The sequence below is a fragment of the Balearica regulorum genome, chromosome 5 (assembly GCF_011004875.1).
Source record: "Balearica regulorum gibbericeps isolate bBalReg1 chromosome 5, bBalReg1.pri, whole genome shotgun sequence".
Lineage (NCBI taxonomy): Eukaryota > Metazoa > Chordata > Aves > Gruiformes > Gruidae > Balearica > Balearica regulorum.
This window is the reverse complement of record NC_046188.1, coordinates 41,995,589-42,020,967: the sequence shown is the minus strand read 5'-3', so window position 1 is coordinate 42,020,967 and position 25,379 is coordinate 41,995,589. Positions and strand designations below refer to the sequence as shown.

General features: G+C 50.3%; 1 protein-coding gene across 1 annotated transcript; it reads left to right on the top strand.

The window, feature by feature from the left end:
* Positions 1-1,823: 1,823 nt before the first annotated feature.
* Positions 1,824-25,379, top strand: LOC104638687 (transmembrane protein 151B-like). Its single transcript, XM_075754444.1, has 2 exons — positions 1,824-2,136; positions 22,071-25,379. The coding sequence occupies exons 1-2, from the start codon at positions 2,044-2,046 to the stop codon at positions 23,499-23,501; spliced, it is 1,524 nt and encodes a 507-aa protein (XP_075610559.1). The 5' UTR covers positions 1,824-2,043; the 3' UTR covers positions 23,502-25,379.

Genomic DNA, 25,379 nt, shown 5'->3' with positions numbered 1-25,379 from the left:
TGCATTCTTTACAGCTCCTTTCCATGTCCCAGATGTGACCCGCTCCCTGCCCACCTGCTGGCTATCTTGTCCCCAAGAGATCATTTCTCATGGTGCCACTTACAGAAAGGAAACATGGTATTTCAAATGTGTGTTTTCATGTGGTTTATAAACCTGTGTTGTACTGCCTTCCACTATGTGCATCCGACAGCTCCTCTCCAGGGCTGACAGGAGCAAAAGCCAGACTATTTTGCACGTATATATTGGATGCAGCCAAACAAATGCCGTTCTTGCCAGGAGGAGATGTCATCAGGGGAGGACAAGGCACATGCGGCTGTAGCTACAGTGGCAGTATACGCACTGCAGCGGGATCCAGAGCCATGGGAGGCAAAGGAGTTTGTCAGTTGTCTCTCATGGACATCCTGCACCTCCAAAAGTGGATGGGTTTCTCCATCTCGCATCAGCCAAGACTTTTGTCCAATACAATGAATGTCCTGAAATTCAGATTTAGCAGACTCCAACACTTCTAGAAAATCCCAGCTTTAGGGCTTTTTTCTCTCTCGTTCACACACCAAGCACCGTTCCCTGCTTTACAGTCCTTCTAACCAACCTCTTGAGCAACCTGAGTACCTTGAAACTGGAGTGGAGTTTTCCAGAGCATCATGCCTGAAAAACAGCAAGCATGTTGTGGCAGGAGTTGAGGTGCGAATATTAAAGTGAAGGTTGATGCTTCAAGTGTGCTCACTTGCCTGTTTGCAAGATTTTATGAAGCATTTAAAATATATACCGCTCTAGGGCACAGACAGAGAAATGGATCAAATGAGATGAGCCTCGCAAGGCAAAGAGTGTAATGAAACATGAAGCAAACATGCAGAGATAAGATGGTGCAGTACACCAGTCCTGGACAGCAGGAGAGCAGATAATGACTGGATGCACTGAGCACAAGATGCAGGCGGGAGGAAGAAATATTGACAGTGCAGAGAGTTTGCAGGAGGCTGCAGTCGCGGGGGGGAGACCTGTGCTGGAGGCAGATGAAACCGTAGGAAAGACTCAGGCAGCAGGGGGGAGGAAGGGGCAGGAGCAGCAGGGTGCCTCCATTTCCTCTGCCAAACTACTCCTCCGGCAGAAATGGGGTGAAGGTGGGCAACAGGGCAGGGGTGCTGGGGCAGCACCGCGCAGACGCTCCTGTCGCACCGAGGGCAGCAGAAATCCCACTGCGGAGGATGGGGGCGAGGAGGGGGCGGCTTGCTGCTGCTCCCCGGCTGCGCCTGGAGGGGCCGGGGCAGCCTCAGGGCTCGGTCCCGGCATCGTCGCTCTCTGCCCCGGTGCGAGCGTCCAGCAAAAGGGGAGGGGAACGGGGCATCTCCGGGCCGCGCCGGGCAAGGTTGGCTGCTCCGTGCGGGAGCGCTCCCCTGGGGCAGCCTTCCTCTTCCTCCTCCTCCAGCTGCTGCCGGCCCACGTCCCGCCGAGGGGTGCCGCCGCCAGCCCGGGCGAGGTGCGGGCTCTGGGGAAAGGCGGGAGAGGTGGCCGAGGCAGAGCTGCGGGCGGCGAAGGCGTGAAGATACCTGAGAGGGGGTGACCGGCGGCGGGGGTGCACCCCGGGGGAGGGGTGTGCAACCCGGGGGGGGTGGGGGGGCGAAACTCACCCGAGGAGGAGACGAGAGGGGGCACCCCGGGGACGGGAAGGGAAGGGGCGCCCCGGGGAGGGTAGAGGTTGGGAGGGCGTCCCTCGGGAGAGGAGGGCGCACCCCGTAGCTCCCAGCCTCCCGCAGAAGCGCGCCGGGAGCCGCCGGGCGGTCGCCTGCCCACCTGGGGGGGCCGGGAGCGGCAGGGGCACCCCCCCCTCCGCCTCGTCTTTCTCTCCTCCCCTCCGCCGCCTCCCTCCCTCCCTCCCTGCCCGTCTGCCTGGGATGGTGGAGGGAGCCGGGAGCACCCGGCAGGGCGGCCCTGGGAGCGGGGGGCGGCTCGCCCCGGCCCCGGCGCGGAGGGCGGCCCGCGGGAGGCTCCGCCGTCTCGGCGCCCCGCAGCCCCCACCGCCGCCGCCGCCGCCGGTGATGGCCAAGGATGTCCTCGGAGGGGGAAGCCGAGGCGGCTGCTGAGAGCGGGCCGGGCAGCACCCCCGCGCCGGGGGCCGCCGCCGCCGCCGTGCGGGAGGAGGTGAGCGGCGGCGGGGGCGCCCGCCCCACCCCGGGCCGGGGGGACCGGGAGGGCAAAGGCAGCCCCGCCGCGGGGCCGGGATGCGGGGCGGCGGGGAGGGCGTGGGGAGAAACCGGGGAGCCGCGGCGGGAGGAGGGTGCCCCAGCTGGGGATGTCTGCGGAGCGGGGGGAGCCGGGGAGCCAGCCACAGCCCGCCCGCCCGCCCGGCTACCTGCAGACGCGCCGCGGGGGCGGCCGCCAGCCGCCGCGGTGCGGTGCGCGGTGCGGTGCGGTGCCCCGCCGCGCCCTGCGGTGCCGGGGCCGCCGGCGGGACCCCCCGCCCCTGCGGCCGAGCCGAACCCCCTCCGGGCCAACGGGGTGGGCGCAGCCGGGCGGCCGCAGGCTGCAGGGTTTTACCGACGGGCCCCCGGCACCCAGCCCTGCGCCGGCTGCCGGGCTCGGGGCGGCGGCTCGGCCAGCGGCTCTGCACCGAAAGGATGCAGTGGAGGGGGGAAAGGGGGCCTGTCCAGTGGAAGTTTGGCTAAATAAACCCCTTGGGGTTTGGCCTAGGAGAGCCTATCGCTTCCCTGGCACTTCTGAAACGGTGAAGAAAATTGCAGCTCTGCGAGGCGCTGGTGTAACTGGCGGGAGGGGGCACGATGAGTGTGAGAAGCGGTTTGCAGCCCCGGGCTCCGTGGCCTTCAAGTGTTTTGGGCCAAAGGAGGAGGTCATCCCTCTCCTTTTCCCTTGGGGCCTAGGCACTCCTGATGCCTAACCTGCAATAGAAAACACTGTAGAAAATATGGCTTAATATGTTTCTTGTGATCAGCTGTGAAGCGCTTGCTGTGGCCTTGCAGATCGTAGGGAGGGAATGACGGATGTGTCTGAGTGTTGACACAAAAACCCCTGAGCCACAAGGCATTGGCCAGACAGAGCTGCAGGGTGCTGTGGCAGTAAGTGACGATGGGTGTACGATCCTGCGCATTCGGGACAGGATGCTGACCGGTATTGGAATGCCTGAGATTTTCTTCTATGCCTAACGTAGCCTTTGCTCCCAACTGTTTTGACAGGCCTGCCATTTACATCGTGTAATCCATGTGCAAATCATGGAAGTGCCTGAACTTTCTACACAATATGGAATTAAAAACAAATGTACCTGCTCCCAGGGATGCAGAGAGCAGCCTTAAAGCAGGCAGAGAAAGCTGAAAACGGAAGTGAAAGCAACTCTGGAACATTGCTGTGTGCAGTCAGTCTGCTTAAAGCTTCTGCTAACGGGTCCCGTGGCTCGTCAGCAGTCTCATGGTCCTGTAGTCAAAATCCAGTAGCCTCAACAAAGCCTACGTGAAGCTGCAGTACACTTAGGCTAAAACCAAACCGTACTTTTTAAAGTACCTGTAATAGAAGATTGACTTTGCAGCTCAGGTTGAAAAAACTGTCCTCTGTGGGTGAAAATTAGGGTTTTCTCCTGTACAATTGCTTTTTAAACACCTGCGACATGGTTCACCGTGAAGAGCTGTGGCTGGATCCAGGATACAGCTGCTGTTCTGACGGTAGAGCTCCCCAATGTAATTACAGCCCTGCAGAAGATCAATAGATGGTTAATGCTGGAAGGGATTTTTTGATTTATTTGGTCTATGACCAGGAGCTACAGAAGGCTTTCCAATGTATTAAGTCCACCATAAAAACATCCAAGCCATTTCTAGACATGAGAGCACTTGATCTCTGTGCTAAGCACATTATATCTTGCTTCACTCATCCTGTTCTCAGTTTTTTCTTCTGTTCCAACACAAACATTTGCACATTTGAGTCTATATCTCAAATGCCTGTAACAGTGATATCTTAACACTGCTAGTCCTGCAATACTGGTCTTTTCCTCATGCTTTCTCCATCTCCATGTAAATAAGTCTTTTTGTGCTTGGTCCTGCAGTTGCATTTAAATGCCCCGTATTAAATGGGCATTTCATGGGCTTCTCTATTAGTCTTGTCATTTATGCATTTCACTTAGATCAAATGCATGGGCTTACATCTTAACAGTCACTAAAAATTGCCTTTATTGGGTAATAAATCAATGTGAGATAAAACCCTGAGCTGGTAATAGAGAATGTGTCTGAAGTCTAAGTTTTTATTCTTGAAAGCAGGACGGTGCAGCTGCGGAGCAGGAAGGAGAGAGGTAGTTCGCTTACCTGCCGCAGCCCTCGTCCTCTTCTGTCAAGGGCCATGTAGGTTTACTGCCGACTTTGCTGAATGTCAGAGCAAGCCCTTGGATTACCTGCCAGTATTCTGGTTTGGGTTTTTCCTGTTGAGATATCAATTGCTCGAGCTGGATGACCTGGAGCAGCCGTGCTTTTGGTGTTAGTGTAGGATTTTACCATCCCGTCAACTCTTGCAAAAAAGAATCAAGATCTTTGAGAGGAGGGAACATGTTTTTCCAAATGTTTCAGCAGTTATTGCTGTAGATTGATTCTCTGGACATTTTTGCCTTTACTTTCCTCCCTGATGTAGCAGAACCTGCTGCTCTGTACTGCTCTGGTTAAGCTATGAGCTGGCTATTTTTCTTGTCTTACTTATTACTATGACAGCCTACACCTAACACTGAAAAGCTGATAGTGATTTTTCTGCATTTCTGCCAATTTACACCTCGATCGGGAAATGGTCTTAAATATTTAAATCTTTAAAACTTAGTTGGAAATTGTTTTTCTTTTTCAGGAAAGTAAAGCTGGTGAGTACAAGCATCATTTATTTGCTACCATAGCCAAGTAATCACTGAAGAAAGCTGAAAGCAGCAGCCACTTGACATTTTGAAATACCTATTTGTCTTGTCTGTACCAGCAGAGTCAAACAGCAGTTGTCCATGCCTGGTTTTATCTTCTCTTCCATATTTAAGAACTTCAATTGGGCATGACATAATGTAATCAGTTAAGCTATTTAAATAAAAGGGGGAAAACCTCATGGGTTGATGTTGCTGAAACCCATGGTCATCAGCTCACTGATGGAGATGTTACAGAAGAGAGATGCTGCTTAAAGCTGTCTCATCTGCCTCTTACTGCCAATGCAAAGTGCAACGGGAGCTTGTTTCAAACGTGCTATATTTGTGGTCACAAGAGCACCAAAGTGTGTTACAAGTTAAGAAAATATACATACTGCTTGTTTGCACGCTACAGCTTTACAGGCTGCCAGGTCAAAAGGCAGTTGGGTCCTTTCCTCTTAAGCATGCCACTGGAGAGACACCTTCTACTTCAGGGATTGACTCCATTTAGTTTTCCAGTTTTTTTATCCCTTTCCTCCAGTATGAATGTCAAGCATGTTTATTTTATTTGTCAAGGCTTATTTTATGGCATTGAAAACATCAGGCATAAAAGCCCTTCATAATCAAACTGGGAAGCTTTAAATTGTCCCCATCTATGGGTTGAGTCGTACTCATGTGGCTGAGCAGTGGTGGAGGAAGCGAGGCAGGTGACCCTCTCAGGTTTATCAGGCCTGCTGTAGGTGCACCTCCCTCACCCACAGATCCTCATGGTACAATGAAACCCCCTCTCTCACAGATCCACAGGAGCCCTTTTGCTCCGTGCTGCCTTTCTAGCAACCTCCTCTTCCTCTAGAGGCTTGTTGTTGTCCACAAGACTTCTGTGCTCAAGTGAAATGAACCCGGGAGCAGGGAGGGCACAGGGCCTGTGATGGAGGTTAATGTTCTTCCTTGCCACCTTTTAAGCAGAAGTTGTGGAGGGGCCATTGGGTACCAATCTCCAGGGAGGGGCTATTTCCCTTGTAAACCTCCCCCCCAAGAGCTGTGCAGGGCACTGACCCGATGGCCTCTGCTCAGAGGAGGGCAAGAAACATGACACATGGCTCCTAGGGAAGCTCTACGTTTTCTTCCCCTGAGCTCTTCCAAACCTCTGGTCCACTAACACCCTGAATGGTAGCTGCTGGTTCGCCCGGTGGAAGACTGTCACCATCCCAAACAAGTATGACTGACCAAACATTGGTTTTGTATGCAGTGCATGATGTTCCCCCTCTTGAGTGAGGGTCAAACAGGACAAGCCCCTTTCTGCCCCTCCTGCCCTTGGTTTATTCAGCAGATATAAAACAAGGAGTGCATCTCATTCCTTGATCCAAATGGTCTCCCTCATAGAGACAAAGGAAAAAGTCCAGCAGTAGTGGCATCGGAGGAACTGGAAAGCTCTTTTTCACAATCCTGTAGTTCGAGGCAATATTTGCATTGCAGATCCTGTCAGAAAATCCATGCTGAGGCATCACATAGTTTTTTCTGCTTTTGTTCTTTTCATTGTCCCACTTTATCTTCTGATCACGTGTCTGTTCTTGGTGCCTCGAAGTTGTCTGTCTTCCCTGCACTTCACACAAGAAGCTGTCAAGAGTTTAAAAAAATAGGAAGCATCAAATGGATGTGTCTGAGCTCTGAAGGGCAGCCTGGGCTCCAGCTGTGCGGGCTTCTATGGGCAAAATCTTCTGTCCTCTCCAACTGAGAGTGGTTCCTCACCACCGTGGCTGAGGCTGAAGTCAGTTGCTCCTTCTGGCTGACTTCCCCAATTCCCTCCAGCAAGGGAATTTTCTTAATGGAGCGTTGGGCTGGAGCAACTGGGGAGCTTGTGAAGCTCCATCATTGAAGGGTTTTAAGGACAATTTAGGAAAACAGCTGTTAAGTACACAGATGTTGCCTCCTGGGAGAAGGAGAGACTAGGTGACTCAGTGGTAGGTCCCCTCCAGACCTGGTTTCTAATGCTGTTCTCTCAGGTGGACAGACAGCTGATACCGGTGGAAAAGTGATGGGTCTGCACACTGTTTGGAAGCTCCAAATACTCTCCTTGTTCTCCCGTTCTCACTTCAGAGTCCTCAGGGGATGATCGCCGTCCAGAAGAGAAGAGCAGGTACCAAGGACGCTTTTCAATCAGTGCAAGCCGTTGCAAGAGTGAGGTAGGGTGTATCTTCCTGGGAACAGAGTGCGAGCCTTCCTCTTATCTGTTCCTACACCTTGGAAGAAAATAGCTCAAATTGCTCCCAGTGACCAGGAACATTGCGGAAACGGAGATTAAAAACGGTGAAATGTCCCCAGGTAGTCCATAGTGAGTGGGGCTTGTTTCTAGGTGTGTCCTAACACATCGTAGTGAGTTAACACCAAAAGTAGCAGCTGCCGAGCTATCGTCAGCCATTTCAGTTGTTGCAGTGACACTGTTGTGACACTATAGATAAGGTTGTGTTTGATTTTTCACTTACAGCGGGAGTTCTACTTTTTGGAAGAGTGTGGTTAAGTAGTTAATTAGTTTTTAAGTTCTAATCATGGAAAATATAGTTCACTCAAGAGTTCACTTTCAGACTCATAATTTGTCGGGCTCCTCTGAGCTTAAGAACTGTGAAGTTAAAAATAGCGCATCATGAAACTTTGTTGAGGTCACAGTTGTTATAATGGCTCTGTTAACTACCCAAAACTATAACGGGGTAACTTTGTTTAAGCAGCAGCACGCAGAATAGCTGGCAAGTTATTATAGCGGGGATGCTGCCTGCAGCGAAGCCGGCAGGGTCCCTGCCAACAAGAGCCCACAGCACAGGTCAGGGGTAGAGGCTGCCTCCCAGAGCCGCCCATGCCGGCTGCTCCCCGAGCACCGATCGCTCTGCTCACAGCACATCTCATCCACAGCCACAGAAGCCAGGAAGAAAAGTGCCTGAAACGAGCAGGACAGATGGCGAGTGGGAAGGCTGGAGGAGCCCGGCTGCGCGCGGCGCCGGCAGCTCAGCAGCACCAGGAGGCTGGCAGCCTTCCCAGAGCGGAGTTAAGGTTGTGAAGCGGTGTCTGGTGTACCTGGCAGCCGCTCTCACGATGACTCGTGTGCCACTGGGAGAGGACAGAGGGGCTTACACCTCATGAAACGCCTGAGCTTTTGACTTCTGTGACTTTACATCAGGTGAATAACGTACAGGGAATCCCAATTCACACGTAGCACCGTTTCTATACGACTGAGGTATTGCGCATCCCAGTTCAGCAGCCAGCCAGCGGAGACCTTGTTAAGGAAAGGCTGGTAATACAGGGAGGGCAGGGGCTGGAGACAGCTGGCTGGTGGGAGCGGGGACTGGTGGGAACTCCCAGTAAAGGGCAGAGAGCAGGTCAGGAAGGGTCACGCTCCTGGCAAGGAAGCTAACAGTAGGTGATTGGGGTGACTTGCAAATGTGGAGTCTGCACAACCTGACCTTACCAGGGAAGAGGATGGGCTCAGTCAGGGGCTTCTGCAGGTCACAGCATATTTGGCTGCGCGAGAGAAGTGATTTGTGGCCACGCACTTATGGCTGGAGGCCTTCTTCATACCCATGCGATTGATTGGCCTTAGGAGCTGGACTGGGAATTGTGAAGTACAACATTCAATTACTGTGGTAACACAAGTGATTCAGCACGAGGGATCAGCATCTTACTTTGAGTAGCTCTTGCAAACCAACACAGTGTGTCCTGGAGGACAAGAGCTGGAAGAGCCTGAGGGCCCACAGGCACAAGCCATGCCATCTCCCGCACCCTGCGATGGGCAGGGGGAGCACAGAGCACCACAGAGGATGGGGTGGTAGTATCTGCAGGTAGGGTCCTGCCAGCATGGGGGTCCCTCTGAAGACCAAAAAGATGGAGAATAACCCCTTCATGGCTGCCTGGAGGTGAGATGGCCAGCCAGAAGTGCCAGTACCTGGTGGAGGAAGAGGGTAGTGAGGGCGTGTGCTGAAAGGGTGGGAGTGGCAGGCTGTCTGCAGGCCTGAGGTGTGCAGGTTCTCTGCAGGGGAATGTCTGCCAGCTGGCCGGGGCAGGAGCTAAATCCCCTGATTCCCACCAGCTGGTACTCAGAGTGGCAGGATGCGACAGCTCACATGCAGATGAGACACCTTCCCGGAGAGTGCTGCTGCAATGCTCATGTGAAAGCACTTTATAAATGCTATTTTTTCAATGTCTTCGGGACGCATAAAAAGGTGTGCTGAAACCATGCTGTGGGTCAAAGTCAAGTAATAAAGTCCAGGTGTCCTGGCTCCCAGGATCCCTTTTAACCATTAGGTGTTTAAATGAATTTCCAGTGAAGTTTTCACCTGCTGTGCTGTCACATGTTATTGCAGAATGTGTTGCAGAGAGAGAGGAGAGAAGCAAGAGGGAGAAATAAGTGATATTTATCATGAAGCCTCTTTTCTCACAAGGAAGCATTAGCTGCTGGGATACTACCTCATCTTAACAGGGCACCATTATAAAAAAAAAACCTGACAGCACTGAGGTCCCAGCTGTGTTCGAAAAGGTGCAGAGATGGGGAAACGCACTCCCCAAATCTGACAGAGCAGCTGAAGCCCGAGCAGTGGCTGGGTGTTATTGCAAGGGATGCTCAGCTCAGCAGCGCGAGGGACCTGGCACGGCCGCAGCCTGAGCTACGGCAGCCCAGCAGCGCGGGGCTGGCAGGTCCTCTGCTGAAGTGTGGCTGGGAGGTCACATGTGGGAAATGAGAAGGCTGGAGGTTGAGAGGTCAAATCACAGAGCCACCTTGTTCTGCTTTTACTAGGTAAAAGGGCAGCTTTGCACAAAAAGTGAAAATAAAAATAAAACTTCATGGTTCTGGACAAAGCTTGATTCACAATTCACTTTGAAAGACTTCCTTTGACTTCACTGGAGCTTGGATCAGTCCCGGATCATATTTCTTCTGAGGACTCAAGAGACGTTTTTATCCCCCATTTAAATCTCAAGGTGTTCCTTCAGAATAAGCAAAGATTAAATGCTATTAATAATAATTAAATATTTTTCTAATTTGCAAAGCCTCTAAACAGAGGCATTCAATGACTGCAAATAATTGCCGGTGAGGAACTAACACTCCTTGGGCTTCCTCCTCACAAGGCTGTCTCCTCCCAGCTCCCTGCTTCCTTCCCCAGGGAAACTGGTCTTTGGTGGTTGTCCAGCCTGGCTCCAGGTCAGTCCCTCACTTCCCTGTGTGGAGACTGAGGGAAGGTTGGGCAGGACACACAGGATGTGTGGCAGTGGTGAGAACACTAAAGCATGGGACATGCACTCCTCAAGGATGGGGAAAGCACCTGCGGCTCCAGGGACCCACGATTGGGAAGGGACAAGCTTTAGTAGACCACTGAACTATGGCTCTAACATCCACTACTGCAGGCTGCTTGTTTGCACAGTGCAGGAGAAAATACGCCTGCTGGAGCACCGCCAGCTTCCTCTCGCTGCTCACTCCTCTCCCACCCCTGGAGAGCTGCGTCTTCTGAGGAAAGGTGGGTGTGAAATAGGTATTACAGGATTCCTGTTGAACCCAAGTGGTACTTTGTCAGGCACATAGAGTCCAGCAGGTAGCTACTCTCCCCTTCTCCCCTCCCTGCTGTCCCCATCCCTCCCAGACTGAAGCAATGGGAGCTGCTCCCACCAGCCCTCCTGCTTTCCCTTGGCTGGTGTCAGTTTTCCCTTCCTGTCAGCAAAGCCGCCACTAACACCCATGCCGTCAGCAAGTTGCACCTAGGTGATCCCCCAGGGCTGCGGTACCTCTGTGTCACCTGCGGCTTGCCCAAGGGTGCAGGGACCTGTGTCTGGCTTTCACAGGCTGGAGCACGCTGGAGCCTGCTCCTGCTGAGGTGAGGATCTGCAGCCACAGGATGGACAGACAGACGCACGCTGCCATCGGCCCTTCCAGGAGGTCGCTGCAGTGCAGGGGCAGGGGCAAGGGCACCTGCCCAGAAGCCTCGGTGCAGCGGGGCTGGCCGCTGGCTGCGGCGGGGGGGCAGGCAGCTGGCTAGGCATGAGGCAAGCTGCGAAATACCGAGCGACACAGCTATGGCTCATGCCAATCACTCGGTCTCGCTAATCTGGCAGAGGCTAGGAACTGCATTCCAGGAGCTTTTCTGATGATATGTGATGCTTTTATCGGTTGACTGATAAGTGTTGAGGTAAACCACATTGTTACACCTGTAAATTTACTCTGTGTCTACTAGGAACCACCGATATTCAAGGTGGGGGAGTGGGAAATATGAGTTAAGTCTGATGAGGATGCTTAAAGTGTAGGAAAACGAACCATTCTTGGAGCTACTCACCTGCTCTGAGGCAGCTCAAATCCCAGTTTTTCCTTCCTGATGAACTCATTCCCAGCATTGACATGACTGGGAAAAATCCTCTACCCCCAGAATATGCTCTTTGTGTTGCTGCTGAGTCGAAAGCCAGTGGCAACAACATCAGCAATTTGGGGGGAAAAGGGATAATTTTGTTAGTGTAGCATTTTTTGTGAGCTTGTAGGAAGCTGCCACTAAAATAGCCCTGATTTCTATTTTGCAAATGGTGACCACTTTGTTGCTAGGATTCCTTGGCACTGAAGATGCAACTTCACAGCTTTCTTGGAGCAGCGTGTAGGAGCATCACCAGCAGATGTGACTAGGGCCAAATTTCTCATGCCACTTGCATACGTACCCTTGCATTTTAGTGAGCGGCTCTCCCATCCTGCTGCGATGTGGGGCATATATGTTGGCTGGGATCCAAATGTCTGTCTTTTCTGGGATTTTCTTTATTTCTGCTTGAAGAACTCAAAAGTATCCTGCAAGAGCTACTGCCGAATCTGACATTTTAGAGGACTGGAGGCTCCTTCTGTCCTGACCTCTGCTTTCTTCTTCAGATGGTGGCTTGAATTCATGACGATGAATGGTGTGAAATAACAGGCTGTCTTTGCATGGTACTTCAGGGGGGTCCTAGCATCTGAAATTCAGGTGAATTAGCAAGATTTGTGCCTTTTTGTGGGTTGTCTTGTCCTGCGATAGGCTCTGCCGGGGAGAGGATTTAATGCTACCATTTTGTGCGCTTTCCCACCCTGAGACATTCCCTCTGACATCTCCGTGGATGGATAGAGGAGATTAAATCTCTGCAGGCACTTAAACGTTTAGCAAGAAACCAAGCAATCCCTGCTCACCACAGGAGGGCAACTGCCGAAGCAAATGCCTGAGTCAGTGATGCTACAAACACGTGAAGTACGTGCAGGTTATTCTTTTTAAACCAAGTAACATCATTTCTGTTTGGCATTGACGTCACGGCCCCTGCCTGCAGGAAGTTTTCATTCTCACAGCAGTGTCGTGGCAGAAGAGCAAATGGTGCATCCAAAACCTATGTGCAGCAACCAATGTGCTACGTGTTCAAGGGCTGGAGGGAAATTCTCTTTGATGCAAAGTGGCTTTTTCTGTTGCCTTCTAGCCCTTATATTTCCCTTTCCCTCCATGCTGGCAGCCACGCTGAGAGCACTTGCTACTGGCTCAGCGTGAGCTAGGGGTAATGGGCTTCTTGCCATTCAAAATGGATGGCAGGAGGGATTTTGTTTCAGGCTCCCCAGGAGGGGATTTATGAAGTGACTGTTGTAATATCTTCCTTTTCCCTCACCAGGCCTTATTATCGATGCCCCATGTGGTGCCCAGATTGGGTCATGTGGTGGAGGAGCACTTCTGCCCATCATACACCAACATCTGGTTTAGCGCGGCCCTGCAGGCTCCTTCCTCACCGTACTACTACTGACCATCTGACCTAGGAGACCTTGGAAGGCAATAAGAGGTTGTACTCTGACTTTTCTCCTGCAGTTATCTTCTCCTTGGTCACCCCAGACTTCTTGGGCCAGTCTTTCACCAGGATCACCTCAGGAGCTGGAAGATACCTGCACCCATGCCTGTTGTGGCTGCTTGGGGAAGGGGGGGGTAGAGATTTCCTTGCTCTTGCAAGCATCATCCCTGGCCACTGCACAAATGGTGAAGCCTTTCTCAGCACCAGAGGTTCATTCTGGTGTCAGAGCTCACCTCAGTTATGGTTAAAAGCATAGCCTAAGGCTTGCCTAGCAAGGACTCGGTGGTCCTCTCTGTGTTATATCCTGCCATGTCCATCAGGAGCTGGAGCATTTTCCACTGCCCTCACTTGATCAAGATGGAAGAGGTCTCATAGGTAGAGACAAAAATCTCCTTTCATCCAGGCAGGTCACCACCTGCGAAAGCGTGTGACTTGTGGTTATTGATTATTCTTTCCCTTTCATGTATCTTATTGGGATATATTCATCACTTATATAAATCTGCAGAGACAAATGAAATTATGACTGGCATTAATTTATCCATGTTGGCTTTTTTTTTTTTCTTGTTTCTCTACTTTTATTTCTTTTCTTCCAGTGCTATGTCAGTCTTTCCCCCTCTTTTTTTCCCCCATGGACAGGAAGATTTTTCTTGCTAAATGAAAGATAAAAAAATAAAAATAAGATTGACTCTCTGCTCAGATGAGTAATTTTGAGCTGTGGGGTCATTTTGTTGTTGAAGACAGTGATAAAGTCACCCTGTAGCCCTGAAACCAGGCCTTGGTGGACAGCAGGAGCACACTGTGATGCCGCACATCTTGCTGAGGCACAGCTGCAGCGTCAGCCCTACAACACACTGTCACCTCCGTGGGAGTCTCTGCCCCAATTTAGCACAGTCTTATCCCATGCCCCAGGCTGTGGGGAGGAGATAGGGGCATAGATGTGTTTTTTGGAGAAGTTCCCAGTGGCGAGAAAGCAGCTGTTCAGGAGTACTTCTTTCCAGGTCATAGATGGGCCGGGAGCACTGCTGGCTCATCTGATACTTTGGTGCCATCAGGATCAGTGTTCCCCCCATTTGATCCTCGCCCAGGTCCTTTTTCTGGGGCCGATTCCCTCCTACTCCTGCCCAGGCTGGCTGGTCTCCGTCCTCGCCCGTCAGCACCCTTCCCCTGCCTTGGTGGCATTTGGAGCATGTCTAGCCTATCCTTTTCTCTCCTCCGCCTCTTCCCAACCCTTGTGTTTCCACCCCATTTCTCTATTTCCATTCAGGCTATGTCTTCTCTACCTTCTGTTTTCTCTCATTCTTTCATTTTAGACATGATAGCATTTTGCTTCAGCAAAATTGCAGCTCTGGAGGTCAGCCACCAAGGGCAAATGCATTTACATGTGGGGTTTAAAAGGACAGGAGACCTTTTTGGCATGATTTCCCCGAAGGAGAATTTTAATGCTTTTGAAATTGGGGAATCCAGATATCTGGCTGCAAACCAGACACAGACAGTCAAAACTTGGGCCCTGAACTGTCCACAAAACAAACATTAGAATAAATTAGTGCTGTGGCAGCATATCTTCTGCTTATACAGCTCATGCTGGAGTTTTCAAGGAGACTGAAGCGTGAAGTCTGACAGAAGAGGAAGAAGCCATTTTTTCAATAGGGAGCTATGGAGAAATAGTAAACATAAGGCAAAATTATATATCCAATTTTTAAAGACTGTAACTCCAAAATAGATTGGTCCATATCCTTTGGACTTTGCAGGCTATTTCTCCTCCTCTATTGGGGTCAGTTTGGCAACTTTCAGTTCAAATTTTTGTTGCCAGTCAAAATCAGAAGTGGGCAAAACAAGAGGTTTATCGTTGTCACCGTAACCATTTGCATTCTGTAAGCAGTACTGAGGCAGCTAGAAAAAGAAAAGATTCTTCAAGCCCACGCTGCCACACAGCTATTTGTGGAGTAAAATACAGCTACTGGTGAAGATTGTACAGCAACAGCAAGCTCGGTGATAACGTGCTCCACTGAAGCTTTGGGAAGGTTTTTCTTACTATTGTATCTAGAGCTGCATGTGGGATTAGTTCTGGCAGCGAGCACTGGAAGTGTGAGGAGCACCTCGGTGTCCACGTAACGCCTGCAGCCTTGTTTGTATGATTGACACTTAGCTTTGTGAAGACAGTTGTCTTGCGTAAGTTAATGGGGTATTTAGCTATTAGATTGGCAGAGTTCTGCAGGAATAATTACCAGATTTGACACTATCCACTGGAATTAAGCATAAAATCACTGCTGGTAACATTTACAGTTGGCACAAACATTAGCAGGCTGGTCTGTAATAATGAGACAAGCAGAGTCCTACAGAGGGATCTGCTTCATTTGATAATTTCATTATTCAATCCAAAGCCAAATCTCAAGTTACACATTTCAGGTTGGAGAGTGCAGCCAAGCCTTCAGCTGACCTCAGAAACACTGACTCTAAAAGTACCTGGGAGCAAACCTTACCTGGGTAAGTGGTTAAACATGAACTCCCGGCGTGGTGCTGGGCAAAAATCTACTAATGCGACTCTTGGAGACAGTAAAAAGGGGGAATGAGTGGGAATGGGAGGTGATTTTATGTTTTGGTATGATGCCAGTGAAATAAGTGTTGAAGTACTGTTTCCACTTGCTGGGTACACATTTAAGAAGGATCTGAAGGTGCTGGAAAGAGAGCAGAGTACCAAAAAAGAGCTAGAAAAAAGGCTGTGCAGTGAAGGACTTCCAGACCTTGACCCATTTAAATTGTCAAAAAGAAGGCTGAGAGGTGTGATAATTAGAATGAAGAAGTATCTTCAGAGAGAGAAGGCAGTCATATGAAGGGAGTCTTTCATCACCCGGAGAATAGGCATCCCCACTGCCACGAATGGCGGCTGAAGTGAGATGAAATTACAATGGCAGTAAAATTTCACCACCAGAACAAATTACAAAGGGGATTGCAGTTTCTTCATTTCTTCATTTCTTTCAGTCTATCAGTTAAAGCAGAGTGTCTTTATGGAAGATGAGCTTTTACCAACCACTAGTTACTGGGCTGTACATAGGACTGTAGAGTGAAATTGCATTGCCTGTAAGATATAGGAGCTACGGGGAGAAGACGTAGTGTCTCCTAGTCTTAAGGTGTAAATGTAGATTGGGTTGTAATAGAAGCTGAACCTTCCTGACCCGAAATAGCCTTGAAAAGTTGATAGGAGAAATTTCTGTGACTACCTGTAAGTGCTAAAGAACCACCTGGCTGTTTATTATATCATAAGGATCCCCGCTGTCACCGAGGGACAGCCATGTGGCTAGTGGGTGAGTCCCACTATCAGATACACTCATATCTGGAGGTCAGCAAAAGCAGCCAGCCATCACTGGTAGAACAGAAGCATCAGAGTTTCAAGTTAGGCACCCAAAAACCTGGGCTGGTGGAATCAGTCTGGGCTTCTCTGAGCATGGCCCTTCCTCCTCCTGCTAACGGGGGGGCTCGCTTGGAAGAATGGGGACACCCAGACCACCTCGACCTGCGCTCCAGGAAATTCATTAGGTCTTATGTACCTGTCAAGAGGAAGGGAAGAAACACAAGCAGAATTTGCTCACCCAGAAATATGTTGTTCTGGTTCTCTACCATCAGTCTTACATTTCAAATACGCCTTTTAAGGAGAAATCAGAGTTTGAGTGAAGGTAATTTTTTTGCATTTTTGGCTACCCCCAATGCAGTTGCTTGCAGGCTCACTTAGGATGGTTACCAGATACAACTTACTTGCCCGTGTCTTAATGCTGGTCACTTGCAAGGAGTCAAGGGGTGGGTCAGAGACCCAAAACCCTGGCCACCAGCCCCTTGCTCTTGCCACCAGAGCACGCTCAGCTCCAGCAGCTAAGCGGGGGATGTGCCAGGCTGTGCACTCCCCCTCTGGTCTCTCTCCACCCCTTTACACTAGGTGAGATTAACAGCCCAAATCTGCACGCAGCTACAATACAGAGCACGTTTTAATGATTTTAATTACAGTTGCTGCAGCCAGAACCTGACCTGGCTGCTGTTGAGCCAGGACGAGTGCTGGGTGGGTGTGCCTGCGCGAGGGAGACTCCACGCCAGTCATTGCATACCTGCTTTTGATCTTGGGCATCTGCCATCGGAGGGTGTCTTTGAAGGCAGTCGCCCTTTCAGCCACTGCCTGGATGTTTTATCATTTGCAAACTAAGTTTTGCACAGAACTTTCTTGAAGGAGAAATCATCGAAATGTTGCCAGCCTGGAAACTCCTGTCTGCTACAGGTGTCAGTTGAAATTCCTGTTCTCCGTCGGCAGTTAGGGCTTTCCAAACTATTTTCCAGCAACTGTGGCAACAAATTAAATAGCATCTATCATGTAGTGTGTCGGAAGGCTCCACGCTACCAGACAGAAAACAGACCATGGGAGGATGTGGAGCTGCCTCTTTGTTTTGCGTGGTACACAGATCCTTGGCTTTCTGGAAATGACGGGCCAAAAAAAACCCCAACACAAACATGGAGCAGTGCTGTGGGGCCAACCACCTGGGGCCGAGGATGACTCAGTGCAGGGCTGTCCCCAACCCTCGTCCCTCTCCGTAAGGCCCCCAGCACAGGCCCACCAGCCCTCCCCACACGTGCCACCTTTTTCCCATGGCATTTTCCTCATCCGTGCTGAGATCTACTAAAGAATTTGGGAAATATTTTTGTCATCATTGTTTTTTAAGTGTGGAAGAGGAAAGTGAATTTTGGTTTGTGATTATGGATAGTTTCAGTAAGAGTTAGCAGGAGTTTCCAATCCAGTCAGGTGCGATGGGAAGGGTGGCCTCTGCAAGTTGTTCAGCAGCATGCCAGAGCGTAGCAAGACGTTATTTACAGCGTGTGTTTTTAACACAACTTGAAATTCATAAACAATAATACTGACAGCTCGGCTGTGCTTCTTCACAGCATGCCATCCAAATCAGGAGATTTTTACACTTTGTACTGTCATCAGAGCTGATTGGGACTTTTTGGGTGAAACATTTGATTTGTCAAAGCCATCCCTCTTCACAGAAGTGGTGGTAGAATCGCAGAACAGTTTGGATTGGAAGGAACTTTCAAAGACCATCTAGTCCAACCCCCTGCCATGGGCAGGGACACTCTGCACTAGACCAGGTTGCCCAAAGCCCCATCTGACCTAGCCTTGAACACTTCCAGTGATGGGACATCTATGACTTCTCTGGGCAACCTGTGTCTCGTTTAATCTTCTCTCAGGAGGTTTCTCAGGTCAATGCTGGAAGCAAAGCTCAAAGCAAAGCCCCCAACAAGCAGGAGGGGGATGAGACCTCTCTTGATTTGGGTTAGAGACCCAAATCCATGATCCTAACTCACAGGCAAAGTGCCTGGTGACTGAGCCTCCATCTGTTTTGGGACAGTCTCTGTTTGGCTCTGGCTTTCTGTCAGGCTCTCTGTCTTTGCTTTCTTCAATATGTTTCTCTATTAACATTTTCCAGGGGTTATGCTTTTGTTCCACATCAAAACAACACAGATCCTGCAGCATTCCTCAAAGGACGCTACTCCCATTTGCTGGCTGGCCCAAGTTATCATGGAAATTATTAGTTTCCTTAAGCATTTATTGTACTCATCCAGAAATACAAGCTTGCCCTGTTTCAATCTGAAACACTATGCACGGAAAGGAGAAAATTCCACGTACTGCCACAAACATCATGCTTGCAAGAAGGTGGTATGTTAATTAATAAAGTCTGAGATCCACTGGTTTAACATATTAATGAATTTGTTATGCAGAGAGAGATGGAAAGATATATTTCCTTATTAGATTTTTGAATGTCTGATACTTTTATTGTAATTATGTTCTATTTTGTATCTTTCTTACAAACACTGTAATAGTGTTTCTAATAGTATAATTATGTTAGATAATTATTTCAGCAAAGGGAAGGAGAAAGAAGAGTATATAGGCCAGATGAACATATTCAGAACTTGAATAGGAGGGACAGCCATGAGGGTAGACCCTGGAAGAGAGATCCTTTTATAACCAAGGACCTGCAGAGAGTGGGATCTGCTTTGGAACAAGGGAAGGTATGAGACAGCGGGTCAGAAGAGTCAGCAGAAAAGAACTGCGTTTTTCCCAAAGGGTTTTGAACATGAAGGCCCTGTTGAACTGGACTGGTAGGTGTGTGAATCAGAGATGTGGCAGTGGGCTCTGCATGTCTTCATTAATGCAAGGAGGAGAGAAGCTGCCTTTTTTACAGGCTGCAGTGACAATAGTGGAGGTAACTTTGGCTCGGGCTGATCCAGCCCTTCCAGTGCAGTGCATTAAAGACCATTTTTTAAGTGTCTCCAGAGGACGCATACAGAAATGTCATGTTGGACCTGCGAGCCTCTGAGCTGCTGCCAGCCCAGCCCGGTGCTGCTCCAGGACTGGTGAGACCAGATCCATCTCTTCCACAAAAGGGGAGATGGCATTTCATGGAGCTAAGCACATTAGGAGGCATTTGCCCGCTCTGATATGGCCACTGATAGCCCTAACCAGCGGTGCTGGTTGAATCACTGCTTGGGCAGAAGCCAGCCTGTGGGTTGTAAGTTGGACCACAGAGCTGCAGAGAGCGGAGAAGTTGTTAGTCAAGGGAAGTGAGATAAAGGGAAGGTGCGGATTGCAGTGCCTTTCACAAATAGAGCCTTAACTGACATGGGACAGCCTTCTCGCATGGCTGTGCCCAGGGCCAGGCTGACAGCACTTTGAACAAGTCGTAGAAAAAATTGGGGTTCCTGGAGCTGCGTGGAGTACTTAAGTACTCACCTTACATGAAAACTAACTGCTGGACATCTTTTGCTGGGTCCACTGGCATTCTTCACAGTATTAACCATACGCAATTTTACATGAGAGGTACTTGTGGAAACCTAAGTGTGAACTTAAATTCCTGTGTTAGAATATTGCCCAGCTGTTTTCTTCTGCACAGTCCCAGTGACTGCAGTAGAGAGACGTTCATTTTTCTTCTTCAGAAAACCTTCAGGGGAAAAAAAGAGATAGAGGTTTGCAATTCTTCATTACAGTCTATATTTTTGCATTACTATAGCACTTAAAAATTCTAGTTCTGTGTCAAGAAGAGACAAAGAATAGAAGACAGTGATTCCTGGTGGAGTTCCCATGAGTCGGGAGAGCCTGGGGCTCTTATCGGGGGTCCAGTGTATGGCTGGGACAGAAGCCTACGTTGGTGCAGTAACCACACTGGGACAGAGAAGTGGGTATTTAACAAGATTTTCAAGAGATTAAACTCTCCATGACTGCATGTAGATTTAGGGAATCACCCCCAAAACTCCCATAGTTATTTTTCAGCTGACTTAGAGACTCCCTGAAGCCACTTTGTGGCTTTCCTCAAGGTTTCTTGCAAAGGCTAAGGAAAACAGCCTTATTCTTACCCATAGTAAGGTCTTTTCACTGTCCTACCTACAGAAAAGTTATATACCGTGTCATTTATAACCCACTTAGCTTCTCTACACCCATTTTGGCCACTGTAAAGAGAACACAGTCTAGAATGCTTTATTTTGACACATACACACATACAAAAAGTTCGGGATAAGAATAGAAATTCTTTACAGATTCCTTCTGGATGCATCAGGAAGAATCATGGGCCAGATTCTGCCCTTAGTCCCTGCACATAAATACTGGTGTAGCTCCCTAAAATCAATAAAATTACTCTGCACTTACACAGTGTCAGATTAGAAGCTACAAAATCAAAACCAAACCCCATGAAGTCTAGTTTGGCACTGCTCACAGCAAGCCATAAAACCCTCTATAGTTACTTAGAAGTGGTTCTCTGTCCCAGAAAAAAAAAAAAGCTCAGTATTAAATCTGACCTTACAGCACTGCAAGGTTAGATGCCAATGCTTCTATATCATTGAGGAGACAGTAAACTCTTCTTTCTAGTGGTGCCGCACTGTTATTTCCTGAGTCATAAGATGCTGCTCCTTAAATTCCTTGCTAGTTCAAGATTACTTACTAAATCCTAACTGCTGAGGGTCCAAGATAAGCTATACGAGGGGAGAACTTTATCCCTGGAGGAAGAAAGAGAAGGCATTTCCCAAACCTAGCATCTGTTGGCATCTACGGAGCAGTCTGATGCATTGGAGGTGGCCCCTTGGGAGGAGTAACAGTGTGCTTCTATTTTTGCATGAAGTCAGGCTTGGCAGAGGGCATGATGATGCATGAATATCAGTGTGTATCTGCTTTCTCACTGTCATTTCCTCAGAGTTAGGAAGGAGGCATAGGACGGCAGTAACAAGAGGGACAAAGAGAGCCCTCCACGTTAGCTGTCAGGGCAGCGGGAGGTCTTGCTTCACACACTTTCTGCAGACAGGTGGCAGCCAGCCAGTAATGTAACTCATGCTGGTGCTGCTGGTTGCAGGGAGACAGCTCTGTTTCTGCTAGCTGCTTGACTGAAATTGGCATTTTTTTATTATAGCCAAACATAGCATGACAATGCAGCTGATTCACTGCACCGTGCCTAGGGTAAGGACTGCAATCACACTGTCTCAGGGGACGCAGTGGGAGTATGAGAGTGTGAACTCCGGCTCTACTCCTAACACAACTTTTGGGACTTGAAAGAGAGGGATGTGCTACATTTTAAATATTCACGCATACACCCTTAGCTCCAATGCTTCATCTTTCAGGTATTTTAGGTTGGAGCTAGTCTTCTAACCAGCCTGAAGCTATGCTGCACTGTGCTGTAATCCTCACAATTTTTTCAACTAAATGTGCTTGAATCTAGTAATTTTCCCGATGGCTCACCTCCAAGTAAAATGGTGTCGATCATTTGGTAGGTTTCAGGGTTGGGTGTGAGTCAGCTCTGAGTCAGGCAGCAGCGCCAGTTCCATAAAGTGCTGGTCCCCCTGTGCTGGCACGACCCGTGGGGCCGTGGCCCTGCGATGGATGCTGCTGCTGAGCCTCCCCAGCAGCATCGTGTGAGAACCCAGGTGCTGAGCACTCGCAAAGCAAAGGGGCAAGTCCACTGCCCCACGCTTTAGGCTGTTCATGTGCTGCGAAGCCTTCTTGGCCTCGGAAGATGGTGAGGTGCGTAGATGATGCTGGGTCCAGGCAGGGAGAAGGAGATGAGGACCCATCCTGCCCCATGCAGAGGAGCCCATCCAACTGGGGTGAGGGCATGGCAAGTCACTGCCATGAGAACAACTTCCCTCCTCAAAGACAGGAAGAAGCAAGGAAGGAGATTCGTCCAGATATCTCCGTCCCTGGCACGGTGTTTCTGTTTATATTCACATTTATATTAAGTAGGGTGGTGTCCCAGTCCTCAGGCAGTCAAGAGCAAAGCCAGACGCAGTCTCGAAAGTAACAGTCACTGTGTGCGTGAAGCAGCATGATTGATGGGTTCCTCGCTCTCTTTTTTTCTTTCTCTCCCCCTCGCCGGTGGTGTGATTGAAGCAACGCCCTGTGAAGCAGTCCCTGAGCGCCTGCATGTGCCGAGAGTCCCACTGGAAATGCCTCCTCCTCTCCATCCTCATGTATGGCTGCCTGGGTGCAGTGGCCTGGTGTCAGCTTGCCCGGGTCACCAAGCTCAGCTTCGATAGCTCCTTCAAGGGCAAGTCCATGATCTACCATGACAGCCCGTGCTCAGACGGCTATGTCTATATCCCGCTGGCCTTCCTCTCTATGCTGTACGTGGTGTACCTGGTGGAGTGCTGGCACTGCCACGTCAAGAGAGAGCTGCAATACAAGGCGGATGTGGACAGTGTCTATGAATGCATCAACCGCATGCAGCAAGCCACTCCGTGCATCTGGTGGAAGGCCATCAGCTACCACTTTGTACGGCGAACCCGACAGGTGACCCGGTACCGCAATGGCGATGCCTACACCACCACACAAGTCTACCATGAGAGGGTCAACACCCACGTGGCTGAAGCTGAGTTTGACTACTCTCACTGTGGATACAAGGACATCTCCAAGGAGCTCCTGGGCCTGGAGAGCTACACAGCCACCAAGCTGAGGTTCACTAAGTGCTTCAGCTTTGCCAATATTGAGTCTGAGAACTCTTACCTGACTCAGAGGGCTCACTTCTTCACAGAGATCGAGGGGCTGGATGACTACATGGAGGTGAGGGAAGGCATGCAGCTCAAAAACGTGGACTTTAAAGAGCTTATGATGGCCTATGGGGACCCGGATCACCTCCCGTGGTATGTGTCCCACTATGCTTTCTGGGTGGCAGCTATCCTGATGATCTCGTGGCCACTCAGGGTACTCATAGAGTATCGAACTGCTTATGTTCACTACCACGTGGAGAAGCTGCTGGGCCTGGAGTACACGGCGCCCACGGTGGCAGAGGAGCCCTTGTACCGGTACCGCATGCCCCGAGATGCCACACAGGACAGCACTGAGCTGGAGTGGCACATCTGCACCAACCGGCAGCTGATCCCCAGCTACTCGGAGGCCATGCTCATGGACCTGGCCGACTCCCCGGCCTACAACAGCTACGCGGTATGCCGGTACGGTGAAACAGCCCACGGCTGTGAACGCTGCAACCATGCCTCCAGCACCTCCTCCATCTTCTCACGCCATGCTTTCCACAGCTGCAGTGGCAACTCCCGTCTCTCCCTCAACACCAGCCGCTTCTCCCTCTGCCGCGTCCACGGCTCCCACAGGACAGGCCTCTGGAGGAGCCGCAGCAGCAGCATCGCGGACCGGGGCTGCCAGGACGAGCAGTGCTGCTCCTACTCCAGCCAGCTGGCTGTCAACGAAAACCCCCCAACTTACCACGATGCCCGCTTCTTCCCCGTCCTGATAGTGCACAGGCCAGAGGGGCACGATGGGCGGCATTTCTACGTCAGGCGCTCCTCCTGTCTAGAAACCTCTCTGTGACAGGCCTCCATGGTTTCTCAGCTCCTCTGCCCTGGGACAGGGCTTGCAGAGGTGCTGCCGGTGGGGAGTCTGCAAGCATTGGTCTCCACAGTGGGCCGGCAGGAAGAGCTTCAGCTCTTCCCCCTGCCATTGCAAGAGGATGTAGTCCTCTGAACAACGGCCAACCTCATTTCCAAGAGCTTCTCCCCATCCCTCACTGTTCTCCGTAGTTATTTGTTCCCCTCCTCCTTTCACTCTTTGACTCCTCGCCCTTTCTCTGCTCCTCTGTTTCCCTGCCTCTCCTCCCATCCCACCCTCAGTCTTCTTTTACGTTTCAGTCACAGCATTTGACCTCTGTTCCTGCTGGAGAAGCCTGTGCTTTGCAGTGTATTTGCCCTTTTGGATGCCCTGCAAGGTAAGAAACTCAGATAGAGCAAGGCGAAAGGCACGCGGCCAGGCAGAGTCAAGTCAGTAGGAGAATTCAGATCTGCAGGCGCTGAGTCACCTCCTGCAAACCCCAAACAAGGTGCTTTTTTATTTATTTTATTTGCACCAGTCTTTTTTCTTTTGTCATTTATTCTCTCCTTTCTTCATGTTCTCCTCTTGCTTTACCCTCATCTTCCTTTTTTTCAGTTTTCTCGCTTCTGCTTTCCAATCTTTCTGGGGTTTTGCCGGTGAGGACGTCTTTCAGGGTGTAATTGCCTTCCATTGGGCAAAAATAAGGTATTTGCGACACAAATGTCACTGACTGCTGACACAACCGCAGGCTATGCCCCTGAGAAGTGCCGAGGACTTTCTTTCCAGAGCAGTGACGTACACCAATAAAGCAAAATGCCCTTTGCTCACCTTGCCCTGTCTGGTCTGCAGCAGAGACATTGCTGTGTTTGCAGCTGTAGTTAACCTTGTCCAGCTCCACCCCTGTTAGCAATCGTTGAGAGCCGTAACGTAGATCAAGCGCCCTGTTAGTGCCGCTATTTTTAGGACTGTGGGTCTGGTTTGTGGTTATTTCATTCCTACACTTGCTCAGAGCAGCACGGGCTGGACAAGGGGAGAGAGGCTGGAGAGGGAAAGGTAGATATGGTATTAACCCTCCCACTGATAGTCTGGACTTGTTAGGAAGCTCTTCCACCCACAGCATCTATTAGAGCAGTTGCAGGACTGCTCTACCTTACCCTCAGCTTTCTGTGTGCCCTGGGGAGGGGTTTTGGCCCATATCCCACTGCTGCCTTCCCACCTTCCCAGGCGGGAAGGGGTGCCACCCCAGCCCCAGGCAGGGAGCACAGCTGGGAGCCAGCCCCACCGGCCGCTCCTGCCGGCTCTCCAGGCTCTTCCTGCAAGGCTTCCCCCAGAGCAGGTGCAGCGCCTTCCAGAAACTATGGGATTAGCCCCAGCAATGCCAAACCCAGAAGGTGTCTGGTCCTGGTGGAGTGGACTGCTGCACTGTGGGCTGTGGGCTGCCCTCCTGGCCCAGCCGGAGACCCCCGCTGCGAGCCAGGGACAGACCCAAGAAGCTTATGGCCACACTGAGGACCTGCCAGAGACCTTGCACTTGCCCAACCTCCATCCCACAAGGGATGGTCATATGCTGAACAAGCTCCATACCATTTTATCGTGTGGATGGCGGAGGTTATTGTCCACCATGACTCACAGGAGAATGCAATACAATCGCAATACAGTCACTTTCAGAAACAGTGTTGTCACTCCCTACAGCAAGTAGGTAAGAAACCGAGCCCCCAGAAGGGCTTGCAGCAAATGCTTCCTCCCAAGTCCGTTCTGTGTGTATCTACATGTAATAGAGATTTGTAAAATCATATTAGTATGTGTAGATTATATATAACTCTGCATACTTATATGGTGATTTCTTATGGCATTGACTGTTGCACCATGTTAAATACATTG

Excerpts from the sequence above, each read along its gene's own strand:
- LOC104638687 (XM_075754444.1), top strand. The coding sequence starts at position 2,044 with ATGTCCTCGGAGGGGGAAGCCGAGGCGGCTGCTGAGAGCGGGCCGGGC. Across the intron at positions 2,137-22,070 it reads CCGCCGCCGTGCGGGAGGAG|CAACGCCCTGTGAAGCAGTC; the intron begins GTGAGCGGCGGC and ends GTGTGATTGAAG.